At 36.5% G+C, this 23,414-nt stretch overlaps 1 protein-coding gene and 1 non-coding gene across 9 annotated transcripts; both read left to right on the top strand.

Annotated features, from left to right (window-relative positions):
- The first annotated feature begins 1,518 nt into the window (after positions 1-1,518).
- On the top strand, positions 1,519-22,574 carry FAM122B (family with sequence similarity 122B). Of its 8 annotated transcripts, none has more exons than XM_036226849.1 (10): positions 1,519-2,591; positions 4,757-4,847; positions 8,785-8,841; positions 9,067-9,110; positions 9,195-9,249; positions 9,519-9,620; positions 9,912-9,997; positions 10,541-10,602; positions 13,364-13,460; positions 20,819-22,574. In XM_036226849.1, exons 1-10 carry the CDS (start codon positions 2,494-2,496, stop codon positions 20,886-20,888), a joined length of 762 nt encoding a protein of 253 aa, XP_036082742.1. In that variant the 5' UTR covers positions 1,519-2,493; the 3' UTR covers positions 20,889-22,574. The 8 variants fall into 8 exon arrangements, with proteins under 8 accessions (XP_036082742.1, XP_015979073.1, XP_015979068.1 ...); XM_016123587.2 differs by having other exon boundaries at positions 1,522-2,591; positions 4,757-4,835; XM_016123582.2 differs by having other exon boundaries at positions 1,524-2,591; positions 19,877-22,574.
- On the top strand, positions 16,135-16,268 carry LOC118608180. The gene has a single exon (XR_004952971.1). It is a non-coding gene; the product is annotated as a small nucleolar RNA U109 (small nucleolar RNA).
- Positions 22,575-23,414: the final 840 nt, after the last annotated feature.

Genomic DNA, 23,414 nt, shown 5'->3' with positions numbered 1-23,414 from the left:
CCATATTTACCAACACATGATTATACCAACCTAGCTGTGTTCTATGATCAGCTCTTGCTGTTCCAAAGTAATATGCCATGCTTTCAGATTGTTGGTTTGTTCAGATCTTTACCTTAACAGTTATGCTACTGCTGTTTTTGTATGTCTGCTGCCGTCTGCCCCGGGACTGTTACTTGTAAAAGGTATCCCACAAGGATGTCATAATTAGCTCTTTATTTTACCAGTTGCCATGGCAAATTTTAAGCAACATGTTAACCTTTAGTTATCACAAGAGCAAGTTGACCCCAAGCTCACAAATCATAAACAGCCTAACCCTACAAAAAGCATAGGTAGGCAAGAATTATATGAATAAAACTTGGAAATGATGGCTAAGGTAGCATCATCTTATCAAATATTTTTGAGTTTCTCTTAATTATTAAGTAGAAAGAGATTCTACTAAATTGTTTGACTTCTCAGAGCTAGGGACTACGCATGTGGTCAACAAATGATTGTTTAGTAATTGTGAACAATAGAATGTACTATAATTTTTTTAGTAGATTGGGTGGAGGGGGTTGCTGACCTTGACATAAATTGATCAAAAACAGTTTGCATTTCTAATACAGATGACAGGAAAATATAGGAAACTTTCCAAGAGTGCTTTAAAGACTCTCATATTACAAATAGAGAAGAAACATTCAAGAATAAAATGAATGGGCTTGGCAAGTTTAATATGGGACAATTGAATTGAAGAGACAGATTAAACTAGTTTTGCTAAATTTTGAAACCAATTTCATAACCATTAAATTTCTTGTACTTTCTGCATGTGTATGATTAACACAATGCAATAGTCATCTCTATCCCAGGGTCGTTCAGGTGGTGAGGATTGAGTTAATATTTCTAAAGCTCTAAAGAATAGTGCCTAGTGCACAGTAACTGTTATATAGATGTTTATTAAATAAAATAAATTTCTAATCAATACATGCCGAATCATGGTTGTTAAGGTCTCCATAAATCATAGAAAGAAGGGGGGAAAACCCTTCTGGTTCTGCTACTTGTTTTTCTGGACCTTTCCTAATATTAAGCTAACGGTGCTCATAAAATGGATATGAATGCTACTCACTAAATAATATGAACGCTCAATAGATTCTATTCTTACACTATCTTATTTTTTTCACTTCTCTTTAGTCTAGTGCATCATAATGGATCATCTGAAAAGGAAACCCCCTACAGACGAAGACCAACAAAATCGAAGGGTTTAAAAGTGAGCGGGGATCACAGAAGTCAGAGCACATAAATTGGGAATGCAATAACGTGGAAACCGTAAGTTTCCATTTCCCTTGATTATTCAAACTCCTCCTGAAAGATGATGCTTCAGTGTCTCCAAACTATTGGTTCTTTTCAAAATTGGGCGCCAGGGTCCCAGGGCCAATGCTATCAAGGAAGATACGGAGCCCCCTAGAAACGCTCCTCCCCTTTGGAGGAAGTTTGCGGGGCGGGGCTCCCACGCATGCTCTGTGCCTGTGGGCCCATTGGCGTGGCCGCTGGGTGCGTGCGCAGCACCCAATGGGTGCCCGGACGCGGAAGACGTAGTCCCGCGGAGGCTTCCGCTACTGAAGCGTGGGAGGCGCAAGTGGCGGCAGGTTGTAGATTTTGGTCTTGGCCCTAAGGGGTTCCTCTGGGCTATTAGAAACCAAGAGAGAAAGAGTGGGCACCGCGGTGGCGGCCGAGGGGCCGAACCCTCAACTGTCCTCCAGGCAGGAGGGGTGACAGGGAGGGGAGCAACACCGATCACAGGGCCGAGGAGCCTCCGAGACTGGTCCCGGAGTATGGGGGGCTGGACCAGGTCCCTAGGCATGGGGAGTTGGAGTCGCCCAGGCCGACTGGCCAGGCCCTGCCTAACTGTCAGCTCCTTGGTGCTAGCGCTGCCAGAACAGCCGCGGTGTCTGTAGCCTGGCCCCACTTGAGGTCGTCAGCTGAAAGATAGCAGCATGAGTTCCTCCGCTGCCTAGTTTCCTCCCCTCCTCTTTTACCCTTGTCCTCTTTCCTTTCCTTCCTCTTCCCCATACATTGTCCTTTTCCTCTCCTGTGCTCGTCTTTTCTCTCTACCCTGGCCTCCTTTCCCCATATCTTTTGATTCCTTTCCCCCTTCTGTCCTGTTCCTTTTACCTCCGACTTCCTGCTTCTCCCTCTATCCTTTTCACCTCCCTCTTGCTCTTTTCCATCCTCCTTCCATCCCTCTTTCTTCCATATTTTATCGTAACCCCCCACCACAACTTCTCCATTCTCCCCTCCCTCACTATCATCCTCCCTTCCTCATCCTCATCCCCCTTCCCTCCTCCTCTCCTGCTTTTCTCCGCCCCTGCCCCCGCCCCCGCCCCCGCGCCTCCACCCCTTATCCCCCACCCCCAGCTGCCAGTCCCCAGCAGCTCAGTCCTGCATTGAGAGTGTTGGGAGTCCATAGCTAAGCACCAGGAGCTGAGCACTGTCCGCTGTGCCAGTCTGCAAGTCTCCAACATGGCTCAAGAGAAAATGGAGCTGGGCTTTGAGCCTGACACATCTGATGGGGCCTCCCTGAGGAGATCCAGCAGCGCTCCCCTGATCCATAGGCTCAGGTGAGCAGGGTTGGGGAGGAGGGACTACGGGGATTCAAGGGGTCCTCGACCCCCCGCAAACAGTCTTTCTTCCCTAAAGTGAGCGTCGGAGCTCCTTTAGGGTCCCCAGACTGAGGGACTGAGGACTTGTTTGCTTGGCAGTGACTGGAGTCCTGAGGTTGAGTGAAAGTTTGACCTCAAACTCTGTGTGCAGTGTAGGGACAACAGAGCCCTCTCTACCTGGGGCTCTGTTGGCCCACTCTAAAAGGAACTACAAGAATCTTCTGGCTCTTCTAACAGGTTGCTTGCCATGCCTAATTTACACCACTGAACATCAGACAGAAGCCCCTGGAACTAGACTTGCAACTTGACACCTGTCTCTAAGAGCTGCTATTTCTAAGCTTGGTTTAGGAACCCTGGCCTTAACAGAGGTTTACTTTAATAAATCACAGTTTATCTCATAACTTGAACTTAAATGGCATGATCATGTCATATTAAATGATTCAGATTCATCATAATGTTTTCAAATCCTAAAACTGCCTGAAATGCATTCCAGTGAATAAAAAACAAACAAACAAACAGTGGCATGTAGCTTAGGTCAGTGAAAACACAGGTTTTACAAAACAATAGAAAGAATCCACTCTTGAATTTTCGTGGTAGGGTCTTGTGAATAAGACACCAGAGGGTCTATTTTAAGTAGAATCTTGTGATAGTGAACATTTGGTTGGCAGACCTCCTGAGCCTATTACGTTTCACTTTTATAAGTAGATAATTCATCTTAGCTAATTTGCAAGACCCTGTAGAAATGGAATTAGTCTAGAAAAGGGGATGGGAGGAGAGTTAGCCAAAAACATTAATCAAACACAGAGAAAGCAAAGACAGGTAATCCTTGTCTATAAAACTGATTATAATATACTCATTTTGGGAAAAAAAAACAGATTTCCTTTTTTTCTTTCATTAAAATTTGAAACCGAGGGAAGGATGGAATGACTCCTAATGCTATCCTCAGTTCTACATTTATTTCTGATACTATAGGAATCAACTCCTCTTTTTTTGGTTGTCTTTTTAAATACGGTAGGCAAGCAATTGCTAGGAACTAGGATGATCCTGTTGACCTGTATTTAGATTGCTGTAGAAATAACATACAGTTTTTTGAATCACAATTTAAGTAATTACTTGAAAAGTAGCGTGATGATAGAAGAAGAGGTGAACAGACCAGGCCTAGTCCTAATTTTCTCCCCAACTCACTATGATTATGAATGAGTCATTTAGCCCTTCTGAGTCTCTGTTTTCTCATTTAAAACATAGGAGAGCTGGATTAGGTGGTCTCCATGGTCCCAATCCTGAAAATCCTTTTTGACCTCTTATCATTGGCATACACTCTGCTGGGCACAGCAAGATATTGTACAAAGAGGAACAAAACACTTCTACCAAGTGGTTTAAGATACAGGAATAGTTTTCTTTAATAAAAGGGAAAGTTGGTGTCTCCTTAAGCATCTAATTTCCCATTTGTTCTTTCGATTCAAAGTAGGGAAAGATTGCATTAGTTTTGTGAAGAGAAGAGAGGTTTCATGGAGGGCATGGCATTTGAGATGGGTGTTGAAGGAGAGGAAGGATTTTGACAGATGGTGGTGGGAGGAAAGAAGGGCACTTGAGGCTGAAGGGACAACATGAGCAAAACTCCAGGTATGTTTATTTAGTTGGTACAGTTATTTTTTAGTAGGATAGTGGGGTTCAAAGGTAGAACATGTGTTAGGGCAATAGTGGGAGATGCTGTTCAGGCTCATATTGAAGAACAGGGCTTACCAGCCTTTTTACATCATGGCACACACAGAAAGCAGTACTGTTTGTAGGCCCTTTGGGGTAAACAGATGAGGCTGCTCATTTGTGTCTGGTGGGAACCGGTTTGGGGGGGTGAGCTCTGAAAAGAAGCAGCTGGAGGCAACCAGTCTGGAGCTCCGCCCCATACCTCTCGTAGTTGTCCCCTAACCACCAACAAGATCAGTATCTCCGCCAACCTGAAATCCACAGCACACCACTTAGGAAGCTCTGAAGAGGACGGTGAGGAGTTTATTCATTGTATGAAATGAGGCATCGAAGATTTCATTGTTAACTGGAGAATTGGGATTAATATAGTCGAAGAATATCTTAAATGAGAAGACAATAATTTCATTTTTATTTTTCAGTGACCTTTCACAGATTTTTCAGCCTTACCCATTTAAAACTCGGAGGAATAGTACAGCGATTATGAGCCGTCACAGCCTGGTAAGTATAGAAGTAAGTATCCTTAGTGGTTTCAATTGGGGGAAGCACTTTCAAATGTAGTTCTTTCTTAAGATGTTATGCTATGCACAGTTGTTTACAATAGAAAAAAATTATTTCATCTGTCTCGTTTGCTGCTTAATGATGTGGCCATTTCCAGCTTTCAGTGCAAAAGAGGATACCTGGTTAAAAATATTTCTTGCCTTTGTGACTTGATATTTTTAAAAAATTGTTCATTGTTTTGTTTCACTACTTCCATCATGGTCGTGACGTAAGTCAGGATCAACTTCAAATTATAGCTGAGAACAGTGGTTTTTATTTGTCCTAGGATGAAAAAAAAATCACGTTAATGGAAGCAGAGTATTTATTTCTGTTGGCCAATGCTGTTTATCCAAAGAAAGACTCCTTTAAAATGCTCATATTTGTATTCTCAGCGGAGTTGCTGATCGTGACTGTTCTATATAGCCAGAGCTGTTGGGGATCACCCTATTGGTTGTGTTGGGAGAAATTATGATGAGGTTTTTATATAGCAGCACTTCACATGTGGAGCCCACTTATCTAGTAACTGCAGTGTTCTGGAAGACATCTGAGATGTAAGCAAACAGATCTCTAAATGGCTGAACTAGATTTCCATAGTCTGTGCACAAAGGTTCATCAGTTTATTTATAGGAGAGCCTCTCTGACCTCTGAATCATCTAAAATTTATGCACAATTATAATAAGCTTCCAACCCAGAAGTGTGTGAGAATCAGCAAATCAGAAGAGGAACATTTGGGTTAAAGGCATACTAAAGGCACCTAGCAAGGGAGCAGGGGGGAACCGAAAAGCAAACAGAAGTTTTTTTAAAAAATGTGGCTGAGTATAAGGGCTAAGAACCTGTTAATGGACCCTGAAGTGTCAATGGCATGGAACCATAAAATAATTGATGTTCTTATGGATACTCGGGTCTTCCACCTTTTCTTAAATTATAGTAATACTTCCCCTTGCATGGCATTTTACATGTTGCAAAGTACTTTCACACATTTAATCTCATAGCAATGCCAATGAAGTAGGCTAGGCAGATGTTTTTTTTTTTACCAATTAAAAGAGGCAGCAGTTAGACTTAGCCAATATAAGGGACTTACTCAGAGTCACACAATTAGAAAGTAGCAGAGCTGGGATTAGAATAGAGATCTTTCAGTGCCATTCTGTTTGGTATAATCTGTTAAACAAGGGGACAAATATCATACTTTTAAGAAAAAATTTCCAGCTCAAGTGGCTAAAAATAAAGGGGAAATGCTAGCTATCTGGAGATTTGATTTACTTCGCCTTCTTCCTTGAGGATACTGGAAAATATAAGTACTTATTTTTGCTGTATATATGAAAGACTTTTCTGCATCAATAGCATAGCAAAGAAGGAAAAATTAAGTTGCCTCTCTGTATTTCACTTTGCTCTTTTCTAAGATGTGAAGATTCTTATTAACTCTGTCTAGGCTCATCTTTCATTACTCCCTGATGAAAATACCGTAAGCTCTGGCTGCACTAAAATACCTACTTTGATTCACTGCTCTTTGCTGTTCTTTCACCCCATCCCCTTCTGCTTTCTATCATAATATTGATTACATTATATAGAGTATATCACAGTGTACTCTATAAATCTCAATACGCTTAGCTATGTGCTGTTTTAACTTGCAAAAAGTAGGGCATTGATGAATGAAATGGAAAGGAGGGAACTGATGAAAGAGACATGCAGAAGTAAAATCTTCATAATTTGACAACTGGTTAGATATAAAGGCAGGGAGAAAGAGGACTCAAAGTCACTGCAATTTTATTTCTTGATGACCGGGGGAAAAGTGGTACCTTTATTACCAGTAGAGAAATTGAGAGGAGTTGGTTGTTTAAAGGGATAGAAGATAAATTCTTTCTGGGCATGTTGGGTACAAGGTGCTACTGGCTCCATGCCATTTTCCAAAGCAGTATGCCATAACTTTTATAAAAAAAAAAAACTCCACAAGCTTCCCATCTCACCACCTTTCACTTTCAGTAAATGACCCTTCTCACTTCACAGAGAAGACAAACACCTATCTTGTATACATGTCAGCTTTCCTCTTAAAATGTCTTTACCTTCACATGCGGTGTTTTGTCCTAATGATTTATATCTTTTCTGACTTTCCTGTCATTTTGCTTGGTCTGTCATCTCTGTCTTGTGTCTTCAGTCTCTTCTTCACTGGCTCTTTTCCTTTCACCTTTTTCTCTGACTCACATGTCTACTATTTGGAGAATAAACTTTTTAATTTTTTCATAGTTTTCTCTTTCTCTTTTTTCCTTTCTCCTCTCTGAGAATTTTCAAAGCTTAATCTACACTCAATTGCCTCTAATTCCTTGTCTACTAATTTCTTGCCAACTATTTGGTCAGTTTGTAATCTTATTACTCCTACCACAGCTCTGTTAAAAACCTGCTCCTTTAAAAGTCACCAGTGCCCACTTCATTGCCAATGTCAGAGGCCTCTTTTCTTCTACTTGAGCTCTTCATTACCATTTACCAGCACCTTCTTGAAGTTCTTGGCTTTTCTCTCAGCCTATACATTACTCTTATTTCTGGTACTAGACACAACTTAACTCCTCTGTCTCTCTTTCAGGTCTACTTTCCATTTCTGTCTAAACTTGATAAGTTGTACATCATGTAGATGCCGCATCTAAATTTCGAATTTTCTCCACAATCAGCTTTTGGCAATCCTCACTTTGGCTTTCCTGATTATTTCACTGCTTTTGGGATTTTCTTCTCTGATGGACGCATCCATGCTCCCTTCACATTATTCCTGTTAGAATCTTTCCTGCTTTATTTACTTGCCTAGTAGCTTAGTGTTTTTCAAATGACCTTATTAAGAATTCACCAGTAAACATGTAAAAAAAGTTTTTACAAGGTTTTTACTGGTAAAGTTTCTCTTTTTTCAAAGTCTAGGAGAGGAAAAAGTCAAAGGATGGGGTGGATAATAAAGAGATAATCTTTAAGATAAAATCATATTTCAGCGGATAACTTTAATTTTTTTACACGAATTAGCTTTTGCCTAAACAACTTAGAGCAGTTTATCACCACATACTTCTTACTACATTAGTATTCAACAACATTTTACTAGATAGAGCCTTTTGTAACAGGATAATTGTCTTATTTGGTTTGGTAGTACTATAATTTTATTTGCATTCCATTAGGGAATAATGGTTGTTTACATTATGGCTATTAGAACCCTGTAAGGTCTGTTGATATGAATTGTACCTTACCTTTTGTGATCAGATTGTGATTTTTTTTTGAAGAAACATAATTTGGTCTCCAAATCATTTCAGCTTTGTGCTATTGAACAATGGTGATCTAGGAAAAGCAACACTTATTTTAAAAATATACCTTGCCTTTCACATTGACTTTTCTTAACTAGTGAGGTTTGTGGTGATAGCACTAGTGATCAAATTTTAGAATTTACTTAGATCATGGAAACAGTCTCCTTATTGTAATTTTAAAGTATTTTTGATAAATATTAATCATAGATACTATTATACTGGGCTTCTTAGTCTGTCTTCCTCCATTGGTTGCATTGGTAGTAAAAATGAATAAAATCAGTTTTTCTTTCTCTTCTTATATAGTTCTTTAGATTAGTGGGGTAATGGATATTTCCTAGGCCTGGAGCCTTTATTTATTTATTTCACATAAATGTACAAATACAAATACAGCTCTGCATTCATTTGGGAAAAATGTTAAAGTTGGTGTCTGTGTAGTGACAGATGGTGCCTTGAGGTTGGACACCTGGTGTACTTTGTAAAGACAATGTATGCCTCTAGTGCATTAATGTTCACTAATTTAAAGAGCTGGATTTCTAAGAAGAATATGAAAAATTATCTAGGAAGAGGTTGTACACTAGTGCTGATAGTAGATTGCTGTTTTGTGATTCAGAAAATAGTAAATGTTTACTTTTTCTCTCCAGTTGCTGTCATCCTCACCTAATCGGATTCCAAGTAGCAGAGTGCATCAAATCAAAAGGGTAAATTTTACTTTTCTAGCACAGATTACAGTTTTCTGAATGTTATGTTTCAATTTTATTTTCATTTTGAAGATTTAGATATCAGAAATGTGTCAGGCTGCAATTGGTTAGTTGTTGACAGATTAAAATTCTTCTGAGTGTTCAGATAAAATACAGATGTGGCATGTTGATATAAAGAACTCTGTGGATAAGTATTATGTTTTCAGCACATGTTTGTCTTGGCAGGAGGAAGGCATGGATATGATGAACAGAGAAGCTGCACATGAAAGGTTAGCACTTCACAAGAATAGGGCACAGCCTAATCTATGTCTCGTTTCTGAGCACTGATGGCCTTTCATTTTTGTTTATTTTAGGGAAGTGCAAACAGCAATGCAGATAAGCCAATCATGGGATGAGAGCTTGAGCCTGGTAAAGTTTTCATGTTTCCTTTTCTTTTTTATTTTCTAGAAACCTTTATATTGTCCATTGGCTTTATTAATTATTTCATATATGTCCGTCCCTTCTGTTTCCAATAATGTATTCATTTTTGATCATTGCTTTTCTACCAGAATATTATATTGCGACTTTTAAGAGTCTGTATATTTCTATTCTAAAACTGTAGGCATGTTTGAGTAGTAAAGAAGAGCTGTGATGTGCCGAATTCTGAATTATGAGGAAATAACATTTTATGTTTACAGAGTGATAGTGATTTTGACAAACCAGAGAAATTGTATTCTCCTAAAAGGATTGACTTCACTCCAGTTTCTCCAGCACCATCACCCACCAGAGGATTTGGAAAGGTAGGCTTATTGACAAGATATTAACTCTCTTTCACACACTGAGCTGTTTACTCTAAAACACATATACATAAAGTGCCTCACTTTTAAAGAATCCAATGACTGGAAGGAAAATCAATGAAAATCCATGGTAGTAATTTGGAAAAAAAAATATATATATAGTCTCATTCATATGTATATGAGAGACACATAGACAGCTAAATAATTCTAAGGACGTTGTTTCTGTCTTTTTGTGAAGAATCTTTTGAAAATTGGAGCACTAGAACTATTTTAATATTAAATATGCTTTTCCAGCAATGTTTTTCACCATCTTTACAAATGTTTGTGAGCAGCAGTGGGCTACCACCAAGTCCTGTTTCTAGTCCGAGACATTTCTCCAGGTAGGTGAACCTGCTTTTTAAATGTAGTTGAAATGCTACTTATTAAAATTATCTCAGATGAACTTTTTTCCTCAACATTTTATTATGGAAATTTTCAAACAGATAGCAAAATGAGAGAATTTTACAGTGAACAGCCATAATACCTATCACCTATATTCTACCATTGCCATTTTACCAGATTCATTTTTTTGAGACTTAATGCCAGTTTATATTCAGAGAACACACACACAATATGTTCTTTATAAGGATATATTGTTTAAGATTGCAGACCAGTCAAATCCAAATACCTTTTTAATAAGGTTTATCTTTTTAAAAAAAGTATTGTGGATATTGTGTTATAGAATATTAAAAGATAGCTTAAAATTCCATGTTATTCCAGATTGCATATGCCAGGTCAGATCATGTATTGGCATTTCAGTTACCCAACCTGCAACACAGCATTTCCATTTTTCCCTATATGAATATTAATTTTATTGACTTATTTGGTGAGCCGTAATGTTTATGTTGCATTACATCATCCTGTTTGTCTATTCTTTGAAGCAGGAGGAGTCAGAGTCCAGTCAAGTGCATTAGGCCCAGTGCTCTTGGTCCTGTTAAAAGAAAAGGTAAGCGTTGTATTTTTGAAATCAAACCTAGTCGAATGTGAATTACAAATTAGAATATTTGTTTGAAATTACTTCAAGGCATGAATCCTTTTTCCTAAAAGATGTGGATTACTCTTCCCAATGCATGCTTTACTGATGCTAAATTTTGTAAATTAGTTATTTGATACCGTCTCTATTTTTATACTTCATAACTGAATCTTATTCATATATTCAAATTATCAATATACCAAAAATTTTGCCTCTCAGTAATCTGAATATAAAAGAGTTGCAAGTTGATATGTTGCAGAAATATATGCGTATGAGATAGCAAATAGGTCTGTAAACATGCTGTATGCTCAAATATAAGCCAACACCGAATTACACTTTGGCAAAGAGAGAATTGCCTCATATTCAAGTCTATAGGGTTCTTGATATAATGGGAATGCTCTTAATTACCTTATTTTGAACCACAAAGCACTAAACTAAAACGATCTCACTCACCTCTAGTTTTAGCTGCTTATGGAAGATACCTGATAAAATCTATTTTAAAAAAGGTAAAGAAATTTAACATAGTTTTAGTCCTTATTCTTGGGGATATGACCACATGATTCCAAGTGTTGGATGTCATTTTAAACAAGAGTTTTAGCAATAATTTTAAAAAAGCAATTTATTAAGTGGTTTCTTTGTATAGATCACTTTCAGGGCCAGTAAACAAATTAATTTTCCTCATGCTAGGTAAACGGATACTTATGGGCTTTGGTGAAAATTTTCCAGTTATTCAGAAAGTGCTATATTTCAGACAACTTAAAATTAAAGATGATGTGCTCTGGAAAATAGATCCTGATACAGTGACAATATTTGTATTTAGCAAATAAATTTTATTTTATAACCCATTCATCTTTTTTCAGTTCTCTTTAAGGAATTATTTACAATCCTAAGAACCTTCTCTAGAGCTAATATGTGAAAGTAACGTGGAAATTAAAACATATTATTGTCATAATTATGAATATTAAATTCATTGCAGGCAATTGGTAGAATTAGTATGGTTGTTTAGTTTCAAAGCTATTCCAAAATATACCAGCAGATGGAGGGATTCTTTCCTAAAAAGGGCTGAAGTGTTTTGCTAAAGAGGTATTGGTGAAAGCCCCCTAGCAGCTTTTAAAAGCTGCATATTGAAGTATGGAAAAAGCAAATGAAAATATAACCTTTCCTGAATTTTAGTAATATTCATAATAGCTCAAGAAGGAAGATAATATGAATTAATTGGTAATATTGAAGAAAATTGATGTTTTATTTGATTTTGCTTGATCTTTTTCCATCTTGCGAATTTTGTATATGTTTAAGTTTACAGTTACTAATTACCTGCTGGAGTATAGCTAGGACCATGACTTAAGTTATCTCTTTAATGTTACATTTCCTAGCTTAGATAAAGAGCTTCAAAACCAAGGTGTGTGCATGTTTTAAATCATAGCTTACTTGAAAAGGAGATTTTTCTGTCTAACTTAGGGTTGTCTCTTTACTCCTGGTGAACAATATTAAGCATTATTCCTTTAATACAAAGTTTTTCTATTACCAGTTCTGAGAAAATCTATAGGATTGAGGTAGCCTGTACAGTACCAATTTGGTGATTTGTTTAATAATTGCTTTCAGTTATGGATGTGCTTTCAAACTTATAGTCATGTGTCCCTTAATAACAGAGGTATGTTCAGAGAAATTCATGTCAGGCAATTTTGTCATTGTATGAACATCATAAAGTACACTTACACAAACCTGGATTGTACAGCATACTACACACCTAGGCTATGTGGTACAGCCTATTGCTCCTAGGTTACAAATCTGTACAGCATGTTACTCTATGAAACAACATGAGAGCAAATCAAGCACAAGAGCAAGGGATGCAATCAAGAGACATGGAAACTGTGAGATACATGAGGCTGCTGCCAGCGTAATATAGCATGCTGTTTTACAGCAAATTTGTTTTTAAAATAAATCAAAAGAGTAGACTCTAACAAATAATAATAAAAAGTATACTAAATACATAAACCAGTAACATAGTCATTTATTGTCATTATCATGTACTCTGCATAATTGTATGTGCTATACTTTTATAGGACTGACAGTGCAATAGGTTCGTTTACACCAGCATCACCACAAATGTGAGGAATGCTCTGTGACCTTACTAGGTGATAGGAGTTTTCCAGCTCCATTATAATCTTTAGAACCACCGTCACATATGTGTCCCGTCATTGACCTAAGTGTTATTGTTATGTGGCCCATGACTGTATTTTTAATCTTCATTTTCACAATGTAGCCTAAAGCAACCTTTGATTTTATACAGTCTTCAACTGAATACTTTTTAACTGTTTTACTTCAACTCAGGAAACGTTCTGATATTAAAGTATATAAAATCAATTGTCTTTACTAAATCATCTGCATACATTATTATTCAATGTGAGTTTCAGCTGTTCAGAAATACCTTATTTCTACTGTGGTTAGCCTTGATTCATTTTGCCTGATGCATTCGGTGTTCTGCTCTTCTATCAAAGAACATGACTGCTATATATGATAAAGGAGAAGGCTTTTTTTTTCCTTCTTAGAGTTGCTGACTTTTTGGTTGAGGTTATATGGAAGTATAATTCTTTTACGTTAAAGCAAATTGAAAAATACCTTTTGGGTAACAACTTAAAGTAGTATTCTGAGCTCTGGTTAAACGAAGATGATCCCATTTTAGCACTAAGTCTGTAAAACTGTTTTACTGTAGCATCATCTCTTTCTGTTTTAGGTGAAATGGAGACTGAAAGCCAGCCCAAGAGGCTCTTCCAAGGCACTACCAATATGCTGTCTTCGGAGGCTGCACAATTATCTGATCTCAGTTCATGGTAAAAAAAAATAAAATCAAAAGGATATTAGGGTATGATCTATTAAAAAAGAACTACATCAAAAGTATATTGTGATCATTTAAAAGATATTCAACTTTTTATCCATGCTCCAAAGAAGGGAAAGCTCCATGGAGGTGTAGGTAATGTGAAAAAGCAGATCATTTGAAAGTCATGAGTACTTCTTTGGAAATGTGTATCATTTTGGCACTTTTACCTTCATGCCTAGCTCCTGTTAGGTCAGTCTCTCTCGTAGGTGCTAATGGTATGAGAGAGTGTAAACAGCTGGATGGTGTGAAAAAGTTTCTTGGTTGTTCTGGGTAACGGTGTACTGATTACAGCTGCTCTGCCTGCATTTTGCACTTTATCCTTTTTTTAACAATTAATTTCAATTAAAGTTGACATTCAGTATTCTATATTAGTTTCAGGTATACAGCATAGTGATTAGACATTTATGTAATTTATGAAGCGATCCTCCCAATTAGTCTGGTACCCACCAGGCACCATACATAATTATTACAGTATTATTGACTCTCTTCCCTATGCTGTACTTTATCTCCCTGTGACTATTTTGTACTTCTTAATCCCTTATCTTAGCAGATTCCAGCATTCTCTTCAGCATGGCCTTTTCTACATAGCATTATCTATTGTTATAAAATATTTTTGAAAAGTTTTGGGGTATTTTATCACAATGCTAACTAAGATTTCATTGTTATAGTAACACTTCCTGATTCTCTTACTCATTCTAGTTTAGGTGTCTAACTTAAGGCCCTTAAGTGTTTTTGTGCTAAATTTAACTTATTTTCCTGTACCTGAAGTTGAGCACTGGGTACTGATTGAAAGGAAGGGAAGGGTTAATAGCAGGTAATAATTTGAAAATTTTAAATACATTCTGATCAACTCACTGAGCACCCATGTTCTAGACACGATTGTGTGTTGCCTTTTAGAACTTTCTGTTCCCTGAGTTTTATGGCTGTCTTTTTTATGAGCCCGTGAGGGCATTCACTTTACAAGGATGGTGTCCTCTAAATGGAAGAATTGTGCATATTAATCCTTATAAGGTATAAGGATCAATGATTCTTTCTTTTCAAATCACATATTCCATGTTTTGTGGAAGATAACCTATATTTCTAGTCAGGTTTTTCTAGTTCATTAGACTTGTTGATCACTACTGTTCTAGCCTTGGAACAACAGATGCTTTTTAGATTGTTCTAGCTATTTTCAGCCCCACACTCTTTCTTCTCATTTCTGTCTGACCTTGGTAGCTCAGTGAGCTAATTTTGGTTTAGAGTGCCTTTCCAGGTATGCGGATGATTGCAAAGAGAAAACTTCTAAAGCTTGTCAGGAAGACTAGTGGATGAAACTCTACACTTAATGGAAACTACATATCGCTTTTATGGTAAAGTGTGTTTTAATATAGGTACATGGCATTATAAATAGATTTGCTTACCCAGTTACTAACCAAGTAACCAAGTTAGGTAAAAGACGTGAAAGAATTTTGCCAAGCTAAAAACATACAGACAGGGTGAGGTAATTAAAAAAAATATGTTGTCATAGGCTGACTGAGCAGGATGCCATAAAACAGGTTCGCGCAAATAAATAAGGAAAGAGAAGGCAGGGTATTATCAATAGTCTGCTCTCCTTGTTCAGATGTTTATTCCTCTTAGCAGCACAACCTAAGCTATGGACAACGGTGGCTATTGTGAGGTTTCTATTTCTGTTGCCACTATTCCCATTCTTTGAAGACCTGTGGCTATGACAGTCCTGGGAACATTGGTGATGGAGGGTACTTTTGATCCATAAACACAAAAAATTTTCCCTCACACTGGAGAGTGCTAACAAGCCAACATATGGCTCTAATAATATGTTAAAAAGAAATTTATTACTCACAAAACTAAGTGTCAAAAATATTTAAGTAATTAAAAATTTAATTTACATTTTTAGTAAGTTTGTAGCATCTGGACTTCTGAGGATATTAAAGCTTACTGTTGCACGAAGATTTTGGGGACACCCTGTGTGCTAATATTGCTGATATGTGTGGCTACAACTAAGAAGTTTTAAATAGAAGTTATTCCTGACATGTAAAAACTTGATCCTACTTTTGCAGAAACTTTTTTTCTATCTCTTTAATGCTTTTTCATTGATCAGACATCCATATTATTAGAAATGGGGACTAAGATAGGAAGTAGCTGTGTTCTGGCTTTTGTTACCAAAGATAGCAATCTACATGATAACAAAACTAAGGAAACCATTTTTATACCTTTTAGGGAGTAGAACAAATATCAGATCATTAGTAGATGTTATCTCAACATTTAAATTTCTGTAGTTTGTTCCCTGCCCCACCCTGCAAAGAAAATATGGGCTTTAACACTTTAAAGTTTATATACTAGATAGTAATCTTTAAAATCTGACATCTTTGGAGTTCAAATTAAATGTGCAGTCTGAGGATAGACCCATTTGGAATTGTGTCCAGAGTGCCAACTGCTGCTCAAAGAAATAGGCCTACTCTATATCATATTTTTTACTAAATGAAAATTCTGAAATCTCTGCCAGCCAGACTTGGGGAACATTGTCACCACAAGGCAGGAATTATGTCATTCTGCTATTTAGTCCTCGTGAACTTCAAGAGTTTTATCACAGCTTGGAAGTATACCTTTGCATGGTTCTTTGATTATTTTAGTATGTTGAAAACTCTTGTTCTGATCCTCATTCTTTTGGGAATAAGACTATCTGTAGCATGAAAATAAGGAAATTTTCAGGGCTGCTCATCATGTAGTGAAGATTAAATGATAGTCTATTTCTCCTACAGAAAAGGAGGAAGTCTTCTATGAGTTTTCTTGCCTGGTGCATCAGTGTTAACTTGACTGCTAATTTAACATTTATAGTTTTAACATTTTTTGTTAGATTTATCTTAGTGATTTTAATATTATTTTTAATGTTATATGTGTCATGGCAAGAAAATTTCATACCAAATATGTGACATTTACAAAAATTAGATTTAATCATGATTAATAATAGAAATGTGTGTATATATGTACATATATATATAATTGTGTGTGTGTGTGTGTGTGTGTATCTCGAAGATGTTTATGTGAGCAGCTTAGGTATCTGTGCAGATACTTTTAATGTCTAGTTACCAATGTAACTGTGGAAATGATCATATTTAAGTGTGTAGATTTTAAAACAGAGGTTATATGGGAAGATAATGTTGGGACTTCCTAGATAAAATAGTAGAGGCTAGAGAACATGTCCTATGGACCAGTTTAACCCACATCGAGGGGTAGGGGATGATGCTCCGTAGTCTTACCTTATACCAAAATCCACTGGGCTTGATAGGGCTGTGGCTAATTTCTAGTGCATTTACCTGCCTGCCATTAATCAGAAAGAACCCAGTTTATTGGCTGGACAAGGCATAAAGTAGCTCAGCTAAGATGGGGTGAGAGCACTAGTCACACTGGACATCCTGGTTTTGTTGTTACTTTATCATTTGAATGTTTTAATTCTATTGCAGTTTCACCTTTAGATTTTTTAGATAGAGAACACTACTTTAACAGTCATAAGTATTTTTGGTTGTGTGGTTCAAATATTGCCTCAAAATATATATTCAGTGGCTGGAATGAATTAGTTCACTTTTGATTCATGTATTTCTATTTCCAATTTGAATTGTCTAGGTTCTTTGCTTTCTTACCATTATCTGGCTTTTGGCCATTAGTGTAAGGCTCATTAACACCTCCATCAGAGCTTAAGCTAGGAAAGAAAGAAATTCAAATTGGACTATACTTTGTTGCTTTTAGAAGACTTAATAGCAGGCACTGAAAATCACTTTTGTTCAGTAATCTCTCTGTGGATTAAAATATCATCTAAGTCTTGCTTTATGCAGATGTACTAACAGTGGGTAATTTGTGATCTGTAGTCTGTGCTTCCATGACATGTGCCAGATTAATTAGCACAGAAACTAGATTTTAGTTTAGTGAGGATACCTGGTTAAAGGTTTACTAAGTATGAAATGAAATGTTCAGATTTATATATTTTTTCTTGGTAGCTTCCCATTAACTTATTTCTCTCAAGATAATCAACAGTATTAGATGACAGATTTCTGTGCATGAGTTATATTCTACGTTTTTGAATGAATATAGAAGTCACCTAAGAAAGCAGATCTTATTACAAATGTAATCTTTTAACCCAAATCTCACCATAAGTCTGGGTGTGGGAATAAGAAAGTTTTTATTTATATTCAGATTACCTGCTTGGTGGCCGAATTTTAATCCAAGCCTATTTCTTCCTGCCTGGTAGCATAGAGCATGTACTTTGGCTGCCTATCAATATGTACTTTAGGAAAGGAAATTCATTTTAATATCAGTCTAGGCAAAATGCTGCAGGAGGAAAAAAATCACGGACGTTCCAAAGCAAATATAAAGGTATTTTGATTTTCCAACATCTTAGATTATCTGTGTAATTCTCTTTCAATAGTTCGAATAATTCATATTTTAGACCCATTTGCCTTTTGGTTGAAAAAATATCAGAGCCAGCTAAATTTTCCAAACTTCTTTCTTAAAAGTGGTATTATTAATGATGCATTTGACAGCAGTGAGCATAAAGCAGGAATACTGTGGAGTATATTGTTTCCAGTTTTATTTTTACTTTTCTGAAGCGTATTTGTATTCTGTCTCCACCTAAAAACGGTCCAGAGGCAATAGAAAGAAATGACATTTTGAAGAACAATAGAGGAGTAGAGGAGCAGCAGGGGAAAAATTACATTTCATTGAGGGTAGTATAGGGCCCAGAAACTTCCAAATGTACCACAAGTTGCTTAACACTGGACATATATTAACTTAGAAATTCATAAAAAATGATAATATTAAATACTCAAAATATTTTGCATTAGAGCACATTAGATCAGGGTGGGCTTTTGCAAAGGAGCTAGTTACCAAACTTAGACTAGAACCCATGTTTCCTGATTCATAATTTCTTCTCCAGTTCTGTGCTTTGTTTCCTTTTCAAAAATAAAAAGTACGTCTATGTAAATCCTAAAACTGCCTGACTACCTCTCTAGCTTTGTCTCTCATCGTGTTCTCCTTACTCTGTACTACAGCCACACTAGCCTGCTTTTGGCTTCTAGGACTATACCCTTGCTTCCTCCCAAAGCTTACCTAGTTCATGCCTACTCATCTTTCAGATGACAGCTCAAATATCACTTTCGGGGAGCCTTATTCCTCCCTGTTCCTCCAAATTAGATCAGATTGCCCATGTTACATACTCTCAGAGCCCTTGTATCTTTCCAATATTGCTTTGATCACAGATTATAATTCTGTATTCACTAGCATGATTATTTCAGTGTCTATCTCTTACACTCTCCTGTAAATTCAATGAGGGCAGAGACCACATCTGTCTTATACTTACCATTGTTTTAGCATACTTCCTGTACTTGGCAGGAACTCAGTAATATTGAAATAAATGAAAGGGTGAATTTGGCCCAAATATAGAGCATAGAGCTTATATGTTGGCTTGATGGGAATCAAAGCCAGAAAAGCAGCCTGGTGCTAAATTGTGAAGGCTCTTAATCAGAAATGCTGAAGTATGAGGCAGGCCAGATTGGTTATTGTGAGCCATGAGGCCCTGAGCTGGGCTTTAGAGGCTCTTGGTGTCCAGATCAGGAGTTTTAGTGGAAGAGTAGGAGTAGAAGCCAGTTGTCAGGATTAAAGTGGTGAATGGACTGTGAGTGTATTGGATCTGTAGATATAGAGCATTTATTTTAGAAGCTTAACTAGATAGTAATGAAAGAGATAAAAAAATACATCTTTTAGAGACCTTAGGGTTTTTAAAGTGAGAGGAAAGGGAACAGCCTAAGAAATTCATAAAATGAAAATACTTTAAAAGGCAAATAATGAAGGAAATTATAAAAAAATGTGTTTCATTTGAACCTCTTGGCAGTAGGGAAGTGGTAAACTGGGGCAGTTGAAAGACTTGGTTCTGGGCTACAGGGACCATGAAGTAATGTACTTGATAGAATAATTCAGACAATCCAGAGTAGGTACCTCAACAAGTAACCATTCCTTTTACTGTAAGGCTGATGGGAAGGTAAGATAAATAGAAGAATATAAATCTCTTGAGCTGAAGGTAAGGGAACTCCCTCACAAAAACCATAGGAGCACTTATTATGTGTTGGACAATCTGGTGCCTCCAAGAGAATACTCAAATGATACAGAACCTTGTGTGTTTTACTTTGGGTTTCCGTGACTTTGTCCTTTTGCAGGTATCTGAATACAGTACATGATGTAGTTCATTGCTGTTGCTTTTGTGCTTTTTATTTACAAATGCTTTACTGATTCATGAGTTTTAAAAACTATGTTGTTGCATGTTATGTTTACCTTTACCCTGATAGATGCATCTGCTTATAATTCTTTTTGCTTTGTCCTCAGTTCAGATATTTTGGATGGCAGTAGTAGCAGCAGTAGCAGCAGTAGCAGCAGTGGCTTATCCTCAGACTCACTGGCTAAAGGCAGCACAACCACAGAGTCTCCAGTAGCATGCTCCAATTCATGCCCTCCGTTCATCTTGATGGATGATCTCTCACCCAAGTGACTTACCCATTTCTGATTCAGTGTTTTAACTGCTGTTTCTTACATAAAACGTTCAATGAGGAACACAGAGAACTTTGATCCATAGTGAGGATTAAAGTGTTACAAATTTAAACTATTTTGATGCCATTATTTTTTGGCATCTCTCTTTAAAGTTTGATTTTACTAGTGTAATGACCTTACTTATGTCTCTTTCCTGATGTCATTTTGGATCTAGTGACTAAACGTCAAATATTCATTTTGATTGCTTAGAGTATATATTTTCTCAGTGCCTCAAAAAGCACCTATTTTAGAGTCTATATGTTTAAGGGAAGCACTGATGTATTTTCGATAATGGTTCTTTTTCCCAGCAGTGAAATGAGAGTTACAGTTGATCAGAAATTCTCTTGCTTGAGAGATTTTTTTTTGTCCTCTGTTTACTACATAGTTTCAGATCTTTTTATTTCATAATAATAGGTGAATTGCTTTTGATTGTATTAAACTTTTATTTTTCTCCATCAGCTTAAAGTATATTATTTTGTTTCCCTTTTCTGTTTGAGCTGCTTACTTGCCATTTCTCACAGAGCGGAAGAAACACGTAGTTGCTTTCATACTACCCATGTTGCTTCTTTGTTGTTGGACTGTGTAAGGATTGGTTTTAGTGCTGAGAATGTAAATGGACTTTAAAGGATGCTTGTAGTAGTCACCATAGGTTCTTATGTATGACTTTGCTACCACAGTTGATATTTTTCTGCCTAAAGCTGTTCCCCTAAGGAGTATATAAAATATTGTTAATGTTTCTAGGTGGTGTTATCAAGGAGAAGAAATTCCCGCGTTGACCAGATGTGTGGAGCATCTACAAATGAATGAATAATGTTATTTACACACAAACCACTGTGTAGAAAAGCATACATGGAGCTTGACAGCTTGTCTTGGGTGGTATTATGAGGCCTGAGGTGCCTTGGGGTTCAGCGCTGTGCTGTAAAGAAGTATATTATAAGGTAGAGTAGAAAAGGGAGCTTTACGTGTCTGATTGCCACATACTATCTCGATTGCTGCTTTTTTCTGATTACTTTTTTTGTCATTGGATTCATTTGTTGTGTGGTGAGTGGTGCTGCTGACTGTGTTTTGGTCATTGTGTTGCCACCAGAATCAGAATCCAGTTCTTGTTCACGCTGCCTTATAGCAAGGGCAGTCTAATATCTACAAGGAAGATTTTAGGAGCTGAAAAAGTCAATGTCGTTGTGAATTCTGCTTTTAAGAAAGAAGCTGCTTGACCTGTGAACAATGTACATGATAGTAAGTCTGAGGTACCAAAACTTATTTAATTTTTAAAAGAGGGAAATTTTGAATGGAGCTATTTGAAAAACCTGAGTATAGTCTATTGCTGTGTTATTTATTATTTAAAACTGTAAAAAATGTCTGTCATGATAGATTTCTTTTAACGTTCAAATATCATGGATGAATTATCTGTATTTAATATGCAAATTTGCCTTCTAGGATCATAATCCATTTTTCAATGAATGTAAGAAATGAAAACTACTGCGTTTGTATCTTTCGAAGGCAAAGATCTTTGAATCTTAAAGGAAGATGTTGCACTTTGTGGGTACTCACAAACTAGTAATACTCTATGGCTTGAAGGGAAAGCTGTTCTCTTTGAATTGTAAGAGAGCATCACTTGGCAGTAAGTTGTTTTCTTACAGCATCAGATGTGTTGCTTATTTTAAACTGTAGTAACCACCATACTTGCCATTAATGGCTTTGTCATAATTGCTTTCACCTGTGCAAAGTCCATAATCCTTCAAACCTAACATAAATGTGTATATCATGAAGATTCTTCCCTTGTATGCCATTTCAAAGCAACATTACTTCAGTGTTATTCAGTGTTTATTCTGTTTGTAAAGAACCATGTTAAGCTGTTGCTGCCTATATAATACCAAGAGTTGGTTTTATCTTACAGGATGTTTATCCACCCTACTCTACTGTCGTTTTGCCTTAAAGGGGCACTTTTGGCCATCATTTTTGGGGCTCTAATTTAGAACTTTTAAGAAATAACCTTTGGAATGTGATAATATTTATTTTTGAAATTTGATGGGGAGTTAGAATTGGGACAGGAAAATTAAATTGTTCTAATAGGAACTAGGAGGCAAGATGATTCACTTTATTAATCAAACCAAGGTTTGTCTTTATTGTTTAAATTGACTAGAAAGTTAAGTTTGTGCAGGGATTGTTTTGAAATAAATAAAAGAGATGCTAACCTTCAGATGAGCTTGGTTGACAGTACCCCTTTATTTTTATATAAAGTTTAATATTTGAAAAGTGATAGTTGTAAATTAAAATTCTTCCTAGTCTAATATTATATCATATTTCAGGCTTCTATTTGAAAGATGATATGATAAGAAAATCCTATAGATGATGCTCTTTTTTGCTTGATTGACTTATATAATCACTGTATTTCATGATAACTGCTTTTGGAATAATAGGAAATTTTGTGAAATGCTGACCTTGTGTATATCTTAGAATGCAAATTTAATAAAGTGTGTATACATGCATAAAATTCTGTTAATTTTTCAAAGTTTATTTATTTTTTCTTATTAATAATGATTTTCTGCCTCCATAGCCCAGTATTACAATCTCTGTGTCTAATTGTAGTCAAGTTTTGAATGAAAGGGTATCAGGAACACAAAAGAACTAATAGCTATATTGAAGTTTGGGCTGTTTCTCAAAACAGAGAAACTTCTCTTGGTAACCTGTCATATTTCAAGAGCAGTTTGTAAAATTTGACAGCTTAGAAGGTTCTTGCCAAGACCATACATATTTCTTACTTGATTTTAATTTGTTGTTTTTTTTTACATATTCATAACATTAAATTGTTTTTAGAACAAGGGAAAAATAAAGGCCTTTAATGCATGAGGTTACAGACACTCAATTTTCTTTTTAGTATTTTAAAAATCTGTGGACTATTTTATTTTACACTTCCAGATAATCTGTGAGAGTAGCCCAAAGAACTCCCACATATCCTTCACTCAGGTTCCTCAATTGTTGACATTTAAACATATTTGCTTTATTTGTCTCTCTCATGTATGTGTGTGCATGTGTGTATTTTTGTATGTGTATATATATGTATGTACATACATTTTTTTCTGAACCATCTAAGTTACATGATACTCCTTTATCCTTAAATGTTTCAATGAAAATTTCCCGAAGGCTTGGACAGTCTGCATCACCACATTACAACTATCAGGAAGTTAACTTTGATACTATTTAATCTACAGACCCCATTCAGATTTCCTCTGTGGTCCCAATAATACTTTTTTAGCAAAAGGGGAAAACAATCTTTTCTTCCGGCCCAGGATTCAATACAGGATCATGTGTTACACTTAGTCATTATGTGTCTGTG

This window comes from Rousettus aegyptiacus, unplaced genomic scaffold (assembly GCF_014176215.1).
Source record: "Rousettus aegyptiacus isolate mRouAeg1 unplaced genomic scaffold, mRouAeg1.p scaffold_m13_p_9, whole genome shotgun sequence".
NCBI classification, from domain to species: Eukaryota; Metazoa; Chordata; class Mammalia; order Chiroptera; family Pteropodidae; genus Rousettus; species Rousettus aegyptiacus.
The sequence above is the reverse complement of the archived record's forward strand: the minus strand, read 5'-3'. Positions and strand labels throughout refer to the sequence as shown.